The sequence below is a fragment of the Rhinoderma darwinii genome (assembly GCF_050947455.1).
Source record: "Rhinoderma darwinii isolate aRhiDar2 chromosome 4 unlocalized genomic scaffold, aRhiDar2.hap1 SUPER_4_unloc_3, whole genome shotgun sequence".
Lineage (NCBI taxonomy): Eukaryota > Metazoa > Chordata > Amphibia > Anura > Rhinodermatidae > Rhinoderma > Rhinoderma darwinii.
Genome location: NW_027461758.1, coordinates 747,174 through 765,093, shown reverse-complemented (window position 1 = coordinate 765,093; position 17,920 = coordinate 747,174). Strand labels below are relative to the sequence as shown.

Genomic DNA, 17,920 nt, shown 5'->3' with positions numbered 1-17,920 from the left:
TGTGAGGAGTACATCAGGGTATATGTAATATGTGAGGAGTACATCAGGGTATATGTAATATGTGAGGAGTACATCAGGGTATATGTAATATGTGAGGAGTACATCAGGATATATGTAATATGTGAGGAGTACATCAGGGTAAAAGACTTGCAGCTCTGATCGCTGCTGGAATACAATGTATTGTGACGGGACAGTCACTCTGACAGGAAGCCTCCGGCTGGTCCTCATAGGCTTCCGTACTTGGCAGTCCGGAGGCCATTATCTGGGGTGTCCAAACTTGAACCCCCAGAGCACCTAACGTTTTAGCCAGGAGTGCAATCCATCATTCTCTACTAATCTTTTCTCCACAGAAGGATCGGCCGATTTAGGCTTTGAGGACCGGGACTATTTTCTTGCTCTTTGCGTCACAGCGTTCACACCTTTCCTATCTTGTTTGCCGTAGCTCTATGGGGCTGTTGTTTGCAGAACGAGTTGTACTTTATGTAGGTGTCGTTTTTTGGTACATTTACATTACAATTTTTTATTACATTTTCATTTAAGTAAAAATGCAGAAAAGAAGGAGTCCTTTGAGTCCATTGCCGTTTTTATTTATTTTTACAGCATAAACCGATGATAAATGTTGCGGTACATTTGTTGCGCAGTTTCTTATATTACATCATGTTTTCAGACATATATAATACATTTATTGTAGATAATGAGCACTTTTTATAATTCCATAGGGGGATCTGACATATTTATCTTTATTACCACCTACAAGGTGCTGGCGTATATCTATATCAGGCAGTTGTTAGGACATCCCTAAGGAGACATGGTCAGACCGCGCTGCCTTCCTTCCATGGCCCCTGGGCTGTCTGACCATACGAGGCAGGGGCCCTAGTTGCATTATATGTGATTAACAGGGGGTCTACTCCCACCCTCTCCCTTTGAATGCAGCAATCAGAGGGTTAGAGGAGGTTTCTCTGATCTTTGCCTCTAGATCTGGGCTGCGATTCTGTATTACAGCCGTCGCCCCGCTCCGGATCACATGGGCACGCTTACTCGTCCCAATGCAGCATCATCCGGCCGCTCTGTAGCAAGCGCATCCTGTGTCGCCAACCATTTACAGACTGAAGATTAGAACAAGGTTCTCGTTATTTGGTGCAAACGTCCGTAGCGTAGGGAATATTCGCACATTTTTTATGTTCTATAGAAAAGCCTATGGGAAATAAATAAATACTAGAGAATGCTGCATATTGAAAAATGCCACAACGAAACGTCATATCTATTTTTTAACTCTGGACTTTATGCCAACATTGGGCTGCAGTGTTTTTTGGGCGAACCCACTAAATCTGCTAACAAAAATAACATAAAAAATGCCAGAAAACTTTATGAGTGAAACTACCCTTAGGCCGGGCACCCACGGGTCGGATACGCTGGGTAAAAACTACACAGCATATCCGACCTGGAACCTGCAGTACGTTCCATCCGAAAAACCGTGCCACATTTATACTTACCGTGGCTGTTGTCATGGTGATGTTTCCCTCCTTTGACATCTGGTCCCGCCTCCTTGGATGACGCTGCAGCCCATGTGACTGCTGCATCCTGTGATTGGTTGCCCTGTGATTGGATATAGCAGTCACATGGGATAAAACATCATCCCAGGAGGCTGGACTAGAGGAAGAAGCAGGGAGTTTTGTGTTGGAATTATTGCAACGGAATCGCTGTGATTTTGCTGCAAAAGTCGCAACAATTGGCTCTCTATTGAGTGTTTTGCCTCCCCATTGAATTCAACGGAGAAAACACTCAACAGAAAAGCAACTAAAATGCAGCATAACTTGACACGCTGCGGCTCTAAATTCCGGACCTCAGATCTATTACGTTATTTCTGCATTTTTCAAACTCTCCTCCACTTTGCTGCTACTGTAAATGCTGTGGAAATTCTGCAGCGTTTATGCTACGTGGAAAAAAGAGTCGGATGAATGTGTTTTATTTAGACCTTAGACATTTGGCTTGCTTTCTGTTGTGGAAATGTGTGGCGTCACCCCGTCTATCACTCCACTGTCCAGAAAACCCTCTAAAAGTGCAGATTTTAAACAAATGCCAATTGTCCCAGGTCAGAGTCTCCATAAGATCAGCCTGAGCGCAGAATGCCAGATGCTGAGAGAAGTCTCTAAGAACCCCAACATTTCTTCATGAGACCTGCCGGAAGCTTCCACCACCACTGATGTCGACCGTTACAAAACCGCTGCAAAATGAATGCTACATTAGGGGTGCACCAGGAGAAAAACTATCCAGTAAAAACAACTCAGTCTTCCCATGAACACCCTGATAATTAATAGGACTTCTGGATACTGACCTGAGAGCGTGGTGGGGGTGGAAATGTCATGGTGGGGGCTGCGTTACTGTATCGGGGCCTGGGCAATTTATCAGAGAATCCACTGTGAATTCTTCGTTCTTCGGCTGCGTGAGGATGATGTGGGACTTTCTGTCCGAAAGATCAAAGCTCAGCTCAAAGTAGACCCTGCAACATGGGGCAAAGACCTAAACATACCAGTAACGAACTAAGGAGCGGCCGGGGATCAAAACAAGAAAAATAAAATATTAAAGGGTTCTCATTATCTGTAATTATTTTGTTTAACACATTATTGTGAATTCTATTCTCTATTGTTTTTTGCTCAATTCCATCACTTTTATCTTTATATACTGTATGAACAGAGACCAAATATTGACAGGTCCACATATATTAAAGAAAATAAAGTTTACATGGGGTGTCCTTATTTCACCACGTCACTCTGGATCCTCCTGCAGCGTGGGTGAATGTATGAATACAGTGATAAGAAGCAAAGTTTATGGCGACAATTCAGCATCGCTGATTAGGAGGTAAACCAGAATCTTCTTCCTAATAATCACAAGACTTTTCCTCCATGGATCCCGGTCACAGATGACGTCAGGTAAATAGAATTTGGGTGTTTGGCAGATCCAGGCTAATTCTACCCAAAAAATAAACCCTTTTATTGGCTGTTTAATGTCTGTGAGTAACTCGATGGGTTCCAAATCTTATTTATTTTTTGCTCTATTATCTTTTCCCACATTTATAAAAAGAATTTGGTTTCTTCTCGACGTGAATTCTCCAATATGTTTTAAAAAAACTTATTTCATTGTAAAACATTTTTCACATATAGAACATCAATACGGCTTCTCCCCTGTGTGACTTCTCTGATGGCTCCTTACTTTGCTTTTAGTAATAAAACATTTCCCACATAGTGAACATGGATATGGCTTCTCTCCTGTGTGACTTCTCTCATGTACAACAAGATGTGATTTATGTGTAAAACATTTCCCACATTCAGAACATGGATATGGCTTCTCCCCTGTGTGAATTCTCTCATGTATAACTAGATTTGATTTATCTGTAAAACATTTCCCGCATTCTGAACATGGAAATGGTTTCTCCCCTGTGTGACTTCTCTCATGTATAACAAGATGTGATTTACGTTTAAAACATTTTCCACATTCTGAACATGAAAATGGCTTCTCTCCTGTGTGGCTTCTCTCATGTGTGACAAGGCTTGATTTCAAAGTAAAACATTTTCCACATTCTGAACATGGAAACGGCTTCTCCCCTGTGTGACATCTCTCATGTGTAACAAGACTTGATTTCAAAGTAAAACATTTTCCGCATTCTGAACATGAATATGGCTTCTCCCCTGTGTGACTTCTATGATGTTTGACAAGATCAGATTTCAGCATAAAACATTTCCCACATTCTGAGCATGAATATGGCTTCTCCCCTGTGTGAATTCTTTGATGTGTAACAACACTTGAGCTTTTTGTAAACTTTTTACCACATTCATCACATTTAAAACATTTACCCCCTTTATGGTCAGAAGGTTCCTCATGATTAGGGGGATTACATGATGTATATGAGCTGTGAAGTCCAGGAAGTACATTAAGGGGCATGAGGTTTTCTCCTGAAGACTGCTGCGTGATATCTTCATCTTCTACTTTATAATTTAGCGATGACATTAAGTTTCCCTCGGTGTTCTCACTGGAATTTTCTGTTAGGATTAATTATGGATTTCATGAGAGAGAAAACAAATTAATAACATTCCTATAACGTTGGAAACACACACAGGCATTTGTTGGGACAGTTTTTGATGCATGTTTTTGAGCCAAAGCCAGTAGTGGATCCAGCAGTAGGGGAGAAGTATAAGACCTTTCTTTATCATTTACATTCCTTTCAAATCCACTTCTGGCTTTACCTAAAAAAAAAAAAACTGCATAAAAAATAGCACCAAAAACAACATTTGTGATCCCAGTCATATAAAACTTTCCATAATAACTTAAAATCTATTAATGACAAAGTCCAGAATTTTGGTCTACACTTCGTGACCACTTTTATTACATAAACCTCAATTTGCTCAAACTCAAAAGCACAGCCTTCTCTGCCAATCATGCCTGCCCTCTGCAAACACATTTGGCCCTTTAATATCAATTGAGCATAGGAAAAGCAGGAGGAGAAGAAGGAAGACATCTCCTATGTTTACTATGTATTGAATACGGTTAGTAATATTACCCCATCTATAAATGTAACATAAACTCCTCTATAATGTAACATCACCTCCTCTATAATGTAATTTCACCCCCTCTATAATGTAATATCACCTCCTCTATAATGTAATATCACCAATATATATATAAACCCCTTGTATGGCCACATTTTGAATATGGGATTGAATTTTGGGCTCCACATTGTAAAAGATTAAGAAGACCTAGAGATGCTTCAAAGGCAGACGACTAGATCATTAAATGTGATGGGAGGCGTTTCTTACAATGAAAGACTTTAAAAAAGACGTCTTAAAGGTAATGTTATCAACATGTTTAAATATATGTGTGGTCCATACGAAGAACTAACATATAATTAGTTCTCTTAAATGACCCTACAAAAAGATCAGGGGACATTCATTGCATGTGGAAGGCTTTTAAGACATTAATATAGGAAGGGGTTCTTTACTGTTAGAGAAGAAAAACTACGGAATGTCCGACCCCAAGAGGTATTGATGGCAGATACTATGTCCGCATTTAAAAAAGGGGAGATGTTTGCGTTTCTGTTTACGGACTAATGGCATTGAGGGTTAGAATGACGTTAGCAATGAATGACGTGTATTTGATCGAGAGGTTAAGCTTGATGGATCGGGGGCTTTATCTCGACCCATGTAACACTACAGAGCGATATAAAGGCCTTGTGTAAAAAAGCCCCTCCCACAAAAAACATCATTTTGAGGTAACACTCTGGGTGCTGAAAGTTTTTTTATTTTTCACCGGTGTTTATAGGGTTCCTTACTCTTCCTTATATTTCAACGGTGTTTATAGGGTTCCTTACTCTTCCTTATATTTCACCGGTGTTTATAGGGTTCCTTACTATTACTTATATTTCACCGGTGTTTATAGGGTTCCTCACTATTACTTATATTTCACCGGTGTTTATAGGGTTCCTTACTCTTCCTTATATTTCACCGGTGTTTATAGGGTTCCTTACTCTTCCTTATATTTCACCGGTGTTTATAGGGTTCCTTACTATTACTTATATTTCACCGGTGTTTATAGGGTTCCTCACTATTACTTATATTTCACCGGTGTTTATAGGGTTCCTTACTCTTCCTTATATTTCACCGGTGTTTATAGGGTTCCTTACTCTTCCTTATATTTCACCGGTGTTTATAGGGTTCCTTACTCTTCCTTATATTTCACCGGTGTTTATAGGGTTCCTCACTATTACTTATATTTCACCGGTGTTTATAGGGTTCCTTACTCTTCCTTATATTTCACCGGTGTTTATAGGGTTCCTTACTCTTCCTTATATTTCACCGGTGTTTATAGGGTTCCTTACTATTACTTATATTTCACCGGTGTTTATAGGGTTCCTCACTATTACTTATATTTCACCGGTGTTTATAGGGTTCCTTACTCTTACTTTGTATAGTATTGTGCTTCATGTTTCCTGTTACTACATATTTTCTACATTGCAGCATCGAGTGGCTGCTATCTCCCAGACATTGCGTCCGCTGCATGCCAGTTACTTCTTCTTACAGGAATATCAGTGCACACAACTAAGAAAATGAAACCGCCAGTTAGAAATGATGCGGCATGGAGAATGAGTGACGGACAAATGAGATTTACACATGTTAACATTTCCAAGCCCCGTCATCACTGGTGTCCTAATAGTGTCCGGCAGGGGAGTAATCATCATTGTAAAATTATGGTAATAGAAATGCCTCTTAAGGACTCCTATTGCTTCTAATTTTGCCCTTGTGTACACCACCAAACTAAATTTAAACAAATTAAAAAGGAAGAGGAAGAGAAGGGCAAGAAGCACACGGATCAAAGGATCTCTTGAATTAGGAAAAAATAAATAAATAAAACAAAGAGCTTAGAGAGGTATAGTATACCAAACAGGGATGGGGTGAGCGCTCCCTTATTTGAGAACACCCCATTAAATTAACAGATCCCGTTCAGCATTATTACTTAAAATAGTTGAATGGGAATAAAGATGGAAAGGTACATAAATCAAATATCAAAAGTGGGGTCCATAAAGGGGCAAACGGTGTCCTAATGTTTGTCTCCCTGGAGCACCACACTATGTTATTCCGAAATTGAATTTTGTTCTTATATAATTCTGTATCAAACTTCATGAATTTGTCCTTTTTCCTTCATTAAGTGCGTCTCACTAGATGTTATTCTGCAAACTGCACACGCCGTGTAATAACGGGAGTTCTATATATGGACAGCAGACGGATGAATGGTTAGGGTTAGGGTTAGATATTAATAGGTGCAGTCTGTTTATTTGATTTCATTTTCTTGCCAGCAGTCGGATTTATCCCAGCCGTCCGGCAGCGTAAGATACAAGGCAATACGGCCGATACTTGTGGTAAACTTGCTGCTAGTAACACATTTATTACTCGTTTTGAAAATCTCGTAACATTAACAGCAAATGAGAGCAGCTTGAAGAACACCGGACCTCTCTCCAATGGTTGCGGAAAACACGTTGCCCAGCAGCAGGCTTGGCACCGAAGAACCAACACAGCAGGTCCGCTGCTTGATCCGCCGCTCGCGTGTTATTCCAGCGCTAATATTCAGCTGTGAGTTTATGCCACTCATGTGCGTGCATGCAAGCATCGGCATAAACGGCGTCCGGCAGCGCCACGACAACGATGGATTTTCCTGCCTGGTGATCGCTCACCAGCGGGTATTGCGCTAAGGTTCTCTGTCCCTTCAAACGAATATTCCCTGGTCTAAGACCGGATTCGTCCCGACGCACGTGTCGCTGAGGTCAGTCGGCTTCCCTAGAAGAAGCCGACTGACAAAAATGTCGAAAAGTGTTACTAGTAGCAACCTTAACACAAGTATCGGCCGCATTGTTCAGAGAGTTGGTAGACTTCAGTGGATTGGATGTTCAGGTGGTTTTTGATTCATTTCACAGTCCAGTTCAGTGGTTGAGGGTTTGTTCAGCTTTAGTTTGTTTATGCGGAATCTCGAAAAGTGAAATTTGTGTTAAAAGGAAATTGAGGATCTTACAGCATTTTTTGTTTTTTTTTTTGGGCTGATTCTATTCCAATGAATTCTCCTCTAACAAACACGTTGTGCGATTTCCAAACATATGCCATTGACAAATCTTGTGTAACATTGTTCCTAAAGAATTATTTTAGTTTCTCATTATCGTGATTGATTGATTGATGCAGGATCTTGGATCAGGGTTTGGTTTAGTGTCCACATCCAAGTTTTGTTGTGGAGGTAGAAGATCCGTATGGAGGTGGAAACAGGGGAACGGTTGGGTAGAGGGAGGTTTTCAGTTCCAGACGTCGTAATGTTACATATCTATCTCTGAGCGGTCTAGTCTGTGATGAGATTTAGGAGGTATTGAGGAGGTGGTGAAGTCTTTAGGTGATGGATTTAGCGTTATCCAGGTGTCTATTAATTGAAGAATCAAGAGCGATTTTTTTTTAAGTTTACAAATGAAATCTGAGAAAAGTAACTGGAGAAATTTAGAAGGGGTTGATAGGTCAATTAGAATCTCCTCAAATTATGGAAATGTCTTCTGCAAACGTATGGAAAGTGCCAAAAGTGTTACAGAGCCATGGGATTTATATTTAAGGCGTAAAAATTGGCAAAATAAAATGAGTTAATCTGCTATTCTGACTTTTAGAAATAAAAGTATTCTGGATCTGCTTGCATTGCAATTTTGGTGAATTCGATGCGTTTCCTTATTGCAATACTGACTCTTTGAACTGAGTGATACCATTGTGAGAAGAAGGGACTAATATCTCCCTCTCTTTACCATGGAGCATGGTAAAGCTCACATTGGCCATGACGTCTTGACATTGATATATAGGTGTGAGATATGGCCAGTGAGAATAGAAGACATTGAGATAGTAGAGTAGTGGAAGGACCCAAGAGCAGAATACGATCAAACATGTGACACATATATATTATCTACATATTGTGTTATCTTTCTTCTGCCTCTTAGATTTGGGTTTGATGCGGGATGGCTAAGGATTTATAGCTGGTAGTGGAGGAAACTTTTCAGGTTAAGGAAGCCGGAGACATGAGTGGATTTTTAGTGGTGTGAAGTTCAATCTTTCCCAGGCACGGTCTAGGTCCTCTGGTGTGCGTATAATGATTTGTCACCCCCTTTGGAGATTTCCAGGCTGCTTGAAAGAGCCATCGAACGTAAGAGCACCAGGCAGAGGTTATAGCAGGTGCCATTATGTGGATGAAGAGAGGTCCTGAAAGATTTCATACAATTGATGGACATAGGTCAGCTCTATCTTCTCTAGTATTGTGGTAGTATCAGTATAGGAGAGCAGGCTACATATGATGGACATATGTCAGATCTATCCTCTCTCTGGTAGTCTGTAGTATTGCAGTAGTATCAGTATAGGTGAGCAGGCTACATATGATGGACATAGGTCAGCTCTATCCTCTCTCTGGTAGTCTGTAGTATTGTGGTAGTATCAGTATAGGAGAGCAGGCTACATATGATGGACATAGGTCAGCTCTATCCTCTCTGGTAGTCTGTAGTATTGTGGTAGTATCAGTATAGGAGAGCAGGCTACATATGATGGACATAGGTCAGCTCTATCCTCTCTCTGGTAGTCTGCAGTATTGTGGTAGTATCAGTATAGGAGGGCAGGCTACATATGATGGACATAGGTCAGCTCTATCCTCTCTCTGGTAGTCTGTAGTAATGTGGTAGTATCAGTATAGGAGAGAAGGCTAATGTTTTAGGGTAAAGGACTTGATGTATATTCTCATTTTTAATAGATTCTGCCTTGTGTGGCCTAAAAGAAGGAGATCTCGGCTGCAACTTTAGGACCTTCTGATGTAAAACTTTCTTTCCTCATGATGTTTTCCCTTCGGCTCCTATTCTCTTGATCGTTTATAGCAGGGTTAATAAGGGCTCTTAGACTGGCAGCTTTGTTGTAGGGCTTTTCGATGTGCCTGACTTAGCTCTTCTCTGCCTGCGATTCCCTGGACGTCAGCTATAATGTCACAGAGCTCCCCGAGGACTGGGGCAATTGGTTGAGATAGGAGCTGATGGAGGAAGCCTCTGTAAATCTCCACTCCTGACGTGGACGGACCGGTCTTGCTTTCAGTATCTAAGGCTGCCACGTGGCTGCGGGACCATCTTGTTGTGGGCTCCATTTTGAAACTACATGCTGCAGCGGCCAAGATCTGTTGCAGTTGTTCCTGGATTTCGGGGTCCCCAGTGATCCCCTATACTTACCTCTCCAGGGTTTCACCATTTTTGCTGTTGTAGCCGTCCAATGTGGGCTGATGGGTCGGTGGTTAGGGAGGAGTTCAGAGGTTAGCCGGCTTCTCCGTGCGTGGCTCCGCCCCTTGTATGTTGTTTTTTTACGTAGTTATTTTTTTTAAATCCAATTTTTTAAGTTTCATTTTTATTTGTGACAATAACAAACATTTATAGGTTTAAAAAAGTAATGTATTGTCTGGGGTCCTGCTCTATTTCTTGCCCAGTCACCCAAGACCAATTCTTTAAGGGCGATTGTTTTTATGATGTTCTAGGTTTTCTTATTTTCCCTCTCATCCCCTTTTCCACCAATATTTATTGCATCTGTTCCTCTCCCCTCTCCTCAGACTTGGGGCCCTCGTTAGACCATGAACGCTCAGTATAAAGCCATCAGCCTGGCATATACAGTGTGAAGACCGGGAGACCCCTACCAGTAGTAATCGCGGGGCTTAAGTGGTTACACAGATTCTTCTCTGATCCCGGCGCTCTGTGCAGCAATTCATCACAGCCAGTGTGCCCAAAAACCGAATGTAAAGCCCAGTGCAGGACCGGATCATAGCGCCCCCTGGAGAGAAGTTCTATGTGTATTCACAACTCCCTCCGTTCCTGCACTATATATAACACAGCCCATCACTTTTACCTGAAGGGGGACCCCCACCTCAAGAAACCTCTGACTCAGCTTCCTACATTCATTATTACTGACCTGTGGTGACATCTCCTGGAGTTTCCTCCTTCACATCACTCATACACGGTGGATCGCCCCTCCTCCGCTCTTCTTCATCCTCCGCTTTATTATCAGTCAGATCTTCACCCTGATTGGTCAGATGTAACAATTCAGCAGAAAGTCTGAAAAATCTGATCAAGAAACCACCAGAAATCTATGAGATCTACGACTGCAGGACCAGAAAGCCCCCCCCCCCCTATATAGATCTGGTATACGGCGCCGCACCATCTACCTGATGATCCTCTGGACAGTCCTGGGAATACAGAGGACATCTCTCTGCTGGATTCCTCCTACTGGATCCATCTGTAGGAAACACACAGAGGTGGAATAAATATTTCCATGTGAAGATCAGATGATGGGTGTAGTATCTAGGTGACCCACAAACCAGTGAGAATCTCCCCCTCCTTACACTGCTGATCAGCCCTTATATCCGTCTCCTCTTCTGATTCATCTTTAACTTCAACCTTAATAATAATCAGATTTTCATCCTAAACCGACAACAAAATAAATATAAAATGGTCTTTGGGACAATTACTTTATGGTCATATTTTGGGGAGACTTTAGCGCCACCTACCTGATGATTCTCGGGAACATTGTGATTTTCCTCTGGACAGTCCTGGGAATACAGAGGACATCTCTCTGGCGGATTCCTCATATTGGATCCATCTGTAGGAGACACACGGGGACAGAATACATTACTGCTGTATATCTGTCTATAGATCATACTCTTCTCTCATCAATCAGGACTTACATAACAATGATGTGTCCTCTCCAACTTCCTGATAAAACACCGAGCGAATATGTCAGCCCCGCAGTGAAATACCGGGAGGGAGCGGCTGCTCTATACAGGGACTCGCATTTCACTCCTTCCTCAGGGAAATACATTTTCAGCAGGTGGAGGAGATATTTTTTTTATACCTTATTATCTACATTCATATACCCCAAGTTTCCCTTTCCTGGGAAGACATTTTCTCTCTCCACAGGTGCGGTTATGCGGAATGGGGGAAAAAAGAACAACGATATGAAGACATTCCCCAGTAATTGGTTTTCTGTGATCACATGACATCGCCACGAGACATTCTGGACCAGAAACAGGACTTCATTCTTAGAGGGAGCAGCCCCTCCTCCGATATAATAAAGAATCATGGATGTGTTGGATGGACAGTTACACCACATAATTCCAAACACGGTCGTCATCACTATATGGAGAGAAGTATGTGCCCCCCTCCACATTCCACCTCCAGGAGCTTTTATGACGCCCCACTATAAATCTATAGACATTAATGACGTTGGTTCCCCCTTTGCAGTGAAATATCTTCCACTCTTCTCTGGGTTTTCTACAAGATTTTGGGGGGTCTGTGGGAATTTTTGCCTCTTCATCCAGAAAAGCATTTGTGAGGTCAGACACGGATATTGGGGGAGGGGGTCTGGCTCATAATCGGAGTTCCAGTTCTTACCAAAGGTGTTGGATGGGCTCTCGTTAAGGGCGTCCCGCAAAAAATCTGAAATTTAAATCTGAATCTCTACTTGACGGGGACAAGGCCGGAATAGTCCTTGCAAATAGAATTCCAAAACCGCGCAGCTCCCAGAGGATCCCTGTAATCAGATCCATACTACATAGCCCAATACATTGCATCTTCCCAGCAGAGGTTACACAACCTATTCTCCAGTTATATGGAATTGATGGCCTATACTCCGGGCAGACCGTCAATATCTGATCGGTGGAGTTCCGACTGCACTAAGCGGTGGTGAAGGGGCCGCAGCGCAGACTTGTATCAGCCATTGACACAATTACAGCCTTCTCATGTTCACTTGAATGGGAGAGGGCTGTAATACTGTGAACTGCCGATACAATGTGTCAACGGTCCGCAGTACGGGCAGGTAAGGAATGAAGGGAGAGCAAATCTCACATGAGCATCGTGCCCCCCGCCCTCAAAAACAGGTGTGCCCAGGGTCAGACCCCACCAGATATTCAGAGTATAGGCCAGCAAATGAATAGAACTGGAAAACCCCTTGAAGAAAGGATAGTAATATTTTTCAGGCCAACATAGATGAAATCAAGGCTTTCCTGGGTAGAGTTCAGCTCCGGAGCTTAGATAATTCTGCATTACAGCTGTTAAATAAGTGAATAACAGTAATCAAGTATTGCTGAAGATGGGAGCGCTCCAGGCCCGGGCAGGTCTGGCATCGAATATTATAAACAGTTTAATGAGTTTGTGGTCCCATTTTTACTACAAATGTTTTACAAGGATGTAACGGGGGAACTATCTAAATGAATAGAATTACGACCCCCAAATCACACAAAAAACCCAGTTACCAATTATCGCCTGATTTAATTATTGATAGACTTAAAAAAAAATGTGTAGAAGATTTCAGCCATAAGGGTGGAGTCTGTACTGCCGAGGCTGATCAATCGGGATCAGGATGGGTTTATAAAGCGGCCGGAGATGCAGCTCCGCTCCTTTATAACTTGCAATACCTCACAAAGATGAATAAAATCCCCAGTGTTTTTCTAGCATTAGTAGATGAACAAGCGTTTGATAAGATTCGCCGGGGACTCGGGGAGCATTTCGTCGGGGAGCATTTCGCCGGGGACACGGGGAGCATTTCGCCGGGGAGTTTATGACATTTTGGTTTTACGGGTACAATTCTAAATGCAATACTAACACTTTATTCCAACTCATCAGCTATAATAACTTTAGATGGGATCCAATCCAGGCCCACCAATATAACAAAGGGAACGAGGCAAAGTTGCCCCCTCTTTCCATTAATTTTTTATCTGGGCATGGAGCCCAGGCCAGAAACTGTACGGTGCAACCATCAAATATCAGGTATTAAACTACAGGACAAGGCGTAAATAATTGGGCTATAATTACCTGTGAATTTCTGTTTCATTAATTGAGAAATCCCATGAACGTTTTGGACACACATTCGGTATCGTCATTCTATAAATTAATATTACTGAATCACAGCTACTGTCTCTTACCCTCCGATTAAACGTCAAAGCAAAAATTGGGAGAAAATATGACTTCAAAAAAGGGATTTGTATATTTGGGAATTAATAGAACGTCTAAACTTAACGGGGTTATCCAGTTAAAAAAATGATGTGCAAATGGTTTATCTGCAGGATCGGTCATTTACTAATGTACTGTCTGTAGCTGAGATGCCTCTGTAAGCGACTTACATGCAGTCACATGATCAGACTCCTGGTTCTTATCTCCTCTGCTCCCTCCATGTTGTATTTCACAGGCTGGGCAGCAGATCGTGCAATGTCAGTAGCAGAGCCTGTGTTGTATGTGAAGTCAGTGAGGAATTACCTTACACCTTGTAATAGAAGGGCATGCAGGCGGCTGTAGATAGAGGCAGTGTCAGTAGCAGAGCTTGTGTTGTATGTGAAGACAGTGAGGAATTACCTTACACCTTGTAATAGAAGGGCATGCATGCGGCTGTAGTTAGAGGCAGTGTCAGTAGCAGAGCCTGTGTTGTGTGTGAAGACAATGAGGAATTACCTTACACCTTGTAATAGAAGAGCATGCGGGCGGCTGTAGATAGAGGCAGTGTCAGTAGCGGAGCCTGTGTTGTATGTGAAGACAGTGAGGAATTACCATACACCTTGTAATAGAAGAGCATGCAGGCGGCTGTAGATAGAGGCAGTGTCAGTAGCAGAGCCTGTGTTGTGTGTGAAGTCAGTGAGGAATTACCTTACACCTTGTAATAGAAGGGCATGCGGGCGGCTGTAGATAGAGGCAGTGTCAGTAGCAGAGCCTGTGTTGTGTGTGAAGTCAGAGAGGAATTACCTTACACCTTGTAATAGAAGGGCATGCGGGCGGCTGTAGATAGAGGCAGTGTCAGTAGCGGAGCCTGTGTTGTATGTGAAGACAGTGAGGAATTACCATACACCTTGTAATAGAAGGGCATGCGGGCGGCTGTAGATAGAGGCAGTGTCAGTAGCAGAGCCTGTGTTGTGTGTGAAGTCAGTGAGGAATTACCTTACACCTTGTAATAGAAGGGCATGCAGGCGGCTGTAGATAGAGGCAGCGTCTGTAGCAGAGCCTGTGTTGTGTGTGAAGACAGTGAGGAATTACCATACACCTTGTAATAGAAGGGCATGCGGGCGGCTGTAGATAGAGGCAGCGTCTGTAGCAGAGCCTGTGTTGTATGTGAAGTCAGTGAGGAATTACCTTACACCTTGTAATAGAAGGGCATGCAGGCGGCTGTAGATAGAGGCAGTGTCAGTAGCGGAGCCTGTGTTGTCTGTGAAGTCAGTGAGGAATTACCTTACACCTTGTAATAGAAGGGCATGCAGGCGGCTGTAGTTAGAGGCAGTGTCAGTAGCGGAGCCTGTGTCGTGTGTGTGAAGTCAGTGAGGAATTACCTTACACCTTGTAATAGAAGGGCATGCAGGCGGCTGTAGATAGAGGCAGTGTCAGTAGCGGAGCCTGTGTTGTCTGTGAAGTCAGTGAGGAATTACCTTACACCTTGTAATAGAAGGGCATGCAGGCGGCTGTAGATAGAGGCAGTGTCAGTAGCAGAGCCTGTGCTGTATGTGAAGTCAGAGAGGAATTACCTTACACCTTGTAATAGAAGGGCATGCAGGCGGCTGTAGATAGAGGCAGCGTCTGTAGCAGAGCCTGTGTTGTGTGTGAAGACAGTGAGGAATTACCATACACCTTGTAATAGAAGGGCATGCGGGCGGCTGTAGATAGAGGCAGTGTCAGTAGCAGAGCCTGTGTTGTGTGTGAAGTCAGTGAGGAATTACCTTACACCTTGTAATAGAAGAGCATGCGGGCGGCTGTAGATAGAGGCAGTGTCAGTAGCGGAGCCTGTGTTGTCTGTGAAGTCAGTGAGGAATTACCTTACACCTTGTAATAGAAGGGCATGCAGGCGGCTGTAGTTAGAGGCAGTGTCAGTAGCGGAGCCTGTGTCGTGTGTGTGAAGTCAGTGAGGAATTACCTTACACCTTGTAATAGAAGGGCATGCAGGCGGCTGTAGATAGAGGCAGCGTCTGTAGCAGAGCCTGTGTTGTGTGTGAAGTCAGTGAGGAATTACCTTACACCTTGTAATAGAAGGGCATGCGGGCGGCTGTAGATAGAGGCAGCGTCTGTAGCAGAGCCTGTGTTGTGTGTGAAGTCAGTGAGGAATTACCTTACACCTTGTAATAGAAGGGCATGCAGGCGGCTGTAGATAGAGGCAGTGTCAGTAGCAGAGCCTGTGTTGTATGTGAAGTCAGGGAGGAATTACCTTACACCTTGTAATAGAAGGGCATGCAGGCGGCTGTAGATAGAGGCAGTGTCAGTAGCAGAGCCTGTGTTGTGTGAAGTCAGTGAGGAATTACCTTACACCTTGTAATAGAAGGGCATGCGGGCAGCTGTAGATAGAGGCAGTGTCAGTAGCAGAGCCTGTGTTGTATGTGAAGACAGTGAGGAATTACCATACACCTTGTAATAGAAGAGCATGCAGGCGGCTGTAGATAGAGGCAGTGTCAGTAGCAGAGCCTGTGTTGTGTGTGAAGTCAGAGAGGAATTACCTTACACCTTGTAATAGAAGGGCATGCAGGCGGCTGTAGATAGAGGCAGTGTCTGGGAGAGGAATCATGGGAACTGTAGTCCTTTACGAGGTTATCCCACCAACAGCATCAAAACAGCACAGAGCCGGGTAACACAATGACAATAATGACAGAGCGATGGTGGAATCACCCGGTACTTTCCAGATCTCACATGGAGTCAGCTATGGAGGTTGATAAAACAGACTAATCGCTTACGTGAATGATCTGGTCTTGGACAGTGATAATAACTAATTACAAGGTCCCTTGTCCCAAAAAGTTTATTAATTCTATCTGGATAAATAAGAAATCCCGAGTTTATAAGAAAGCAACAAATCACTGAATAACTGGGGAACTTCAGAAATAATCAGGTACATTAAAACTTCTAATTCATCTGCTTTAAAAACCCAGTAATTAACCCTTCATCACTAATGGGATAGTTCAGAAGGGAGGGGCCTTGGTGTGAACTTGCGGCAGGATCGAGAAATAGCCCAACAACCGGATTGTGATCCTGGCGACTGCAGATTCCGTCTCGGCTCGGTTACTTTTACACCAGCCAATTCAGGCCAATGCAGCGAGCGCCGACCAATGAGACAGCTGGTTGCTTGGCGCTCATTTGCTCCTTTCACACGGATCTATGTACGGCTCGCTACTCTGATCGCTCGTCCCCGTACATTATCATGTCGGCAGCGCGTCTCCCTGTTTACACACCAAGATACGCTGCCGACAACCAGAATATTTTGCACTTTTAAAACGATACGATTAGCTGTGCTTGATAGTTCATCGGCTGATCATTGCCTTGTTTACACAGGACAGTGATCGGGAACGATCATTCTTTGATCGCTCGTTTGCCTGATAATTGGCGAATGTAAAAAGGGCCTTTACTCCACATTAAAGGGGTTTTCCCATGATGGATATTTAGGACATATCCACAGGACATGTCAAATGTCAGATAGATGGGACCCGCACCTATCTCCAGACCGGGGCCCCCTAATCGCCGTTCTGCTCCTCTGCGCTCTCACTGCCTCCCAGCCACTTCAGGATTATTGTGTTGACCCTTTAACGCGTTTTATCTGCCCTAATCTTCAGAGGTCAGTTAGGCGGTAAAGTGCCGGAGACATGAAGTGTTGTGGTAATGTCGGCATTGAGAACAGTCAAACACCTTTACTTGGAAAAGCTGTGGTTCTTATAAGGGTAACTCCCCCCTCTCTTTCTCCCACCCCCACTATTGGCCAATGAGCAGCCAATGAGTCAGCACATCACATGGAGATCACTATTGTCCAATGAACAGTCAGCACATCACACGGAGATCACTATTGTCCAATGAGCAGTCAGCACATCACACGGAGATCACTAGTGTCCAATGAGCAGTCAGCACATCACACGGAGATCACTATTGTCCAATGAGCAGTCAGCACATCACACGGAGATCACTAGTGTCCAATGAGCAGTCAGCACATCACACGGAGATCACTAGTGTCCAATGAGCAGTCAGCACATCACACGGAGATCACTAGTGTCCAATGAGCAGTCAGCACATCACACGGAGATCACTAGTGTCCAATGAGCAGTCAGCACATCACACAGAGTTCACTATTGGTTAGGATCAGCTGTGTCGGAGGGTGGTGAGCTTCCCCTCTATGTATCCGCACGGCTTTAGTGTCATTGGCAGGTACTTTCTGGTCACCTATATCTCCATATCTGAGAACATGGCCGTATCGTCCTCATCATCGGCTCCTCGCTATGGAGTTCAGACTTGTTCTATTCGTAAAAACACGAACTTCCTTCGAGAGACTGAACTTCACTCTTTCATCTGACTCTTTCCTTGTCAGATTGTACGGTGTTTACATGGGAAGGTGTATACGGA

General features: G+C 43.4%; 1 protein-coding gene across 1 annotated transcript in view; it reads right to left on the bottom strand.

Annotated features, from left to right (window-relative positions):
- Positions 1-603: 603 nt before the first annotated feature.
- Positions 604-17,920, bottom strand: part of LOC142684064 (uncharacterized) — a 34,040-nt gene continuing 16,723 nt past the window's right edge. Inside the window, 6 exon segments of the mRNA XM_075847453.1 lie at positions 604-3,142; positions 3,145-4,037; positions 10,491-10,599; positions 10,744-10,814; positions 10,921-10,999; positions 11,086-11,177. Coding sequence (XP_075703568.1) covers positions 3,056-3,142; positions 3,145-4,037; positions 10,491-10,599; positions 10,744-10,814; positions 10,921-10,999; positions 11,086-11,177 — 1,331 coding nt within the window. The 3' untranslated portion in view covers positions 604-3,055.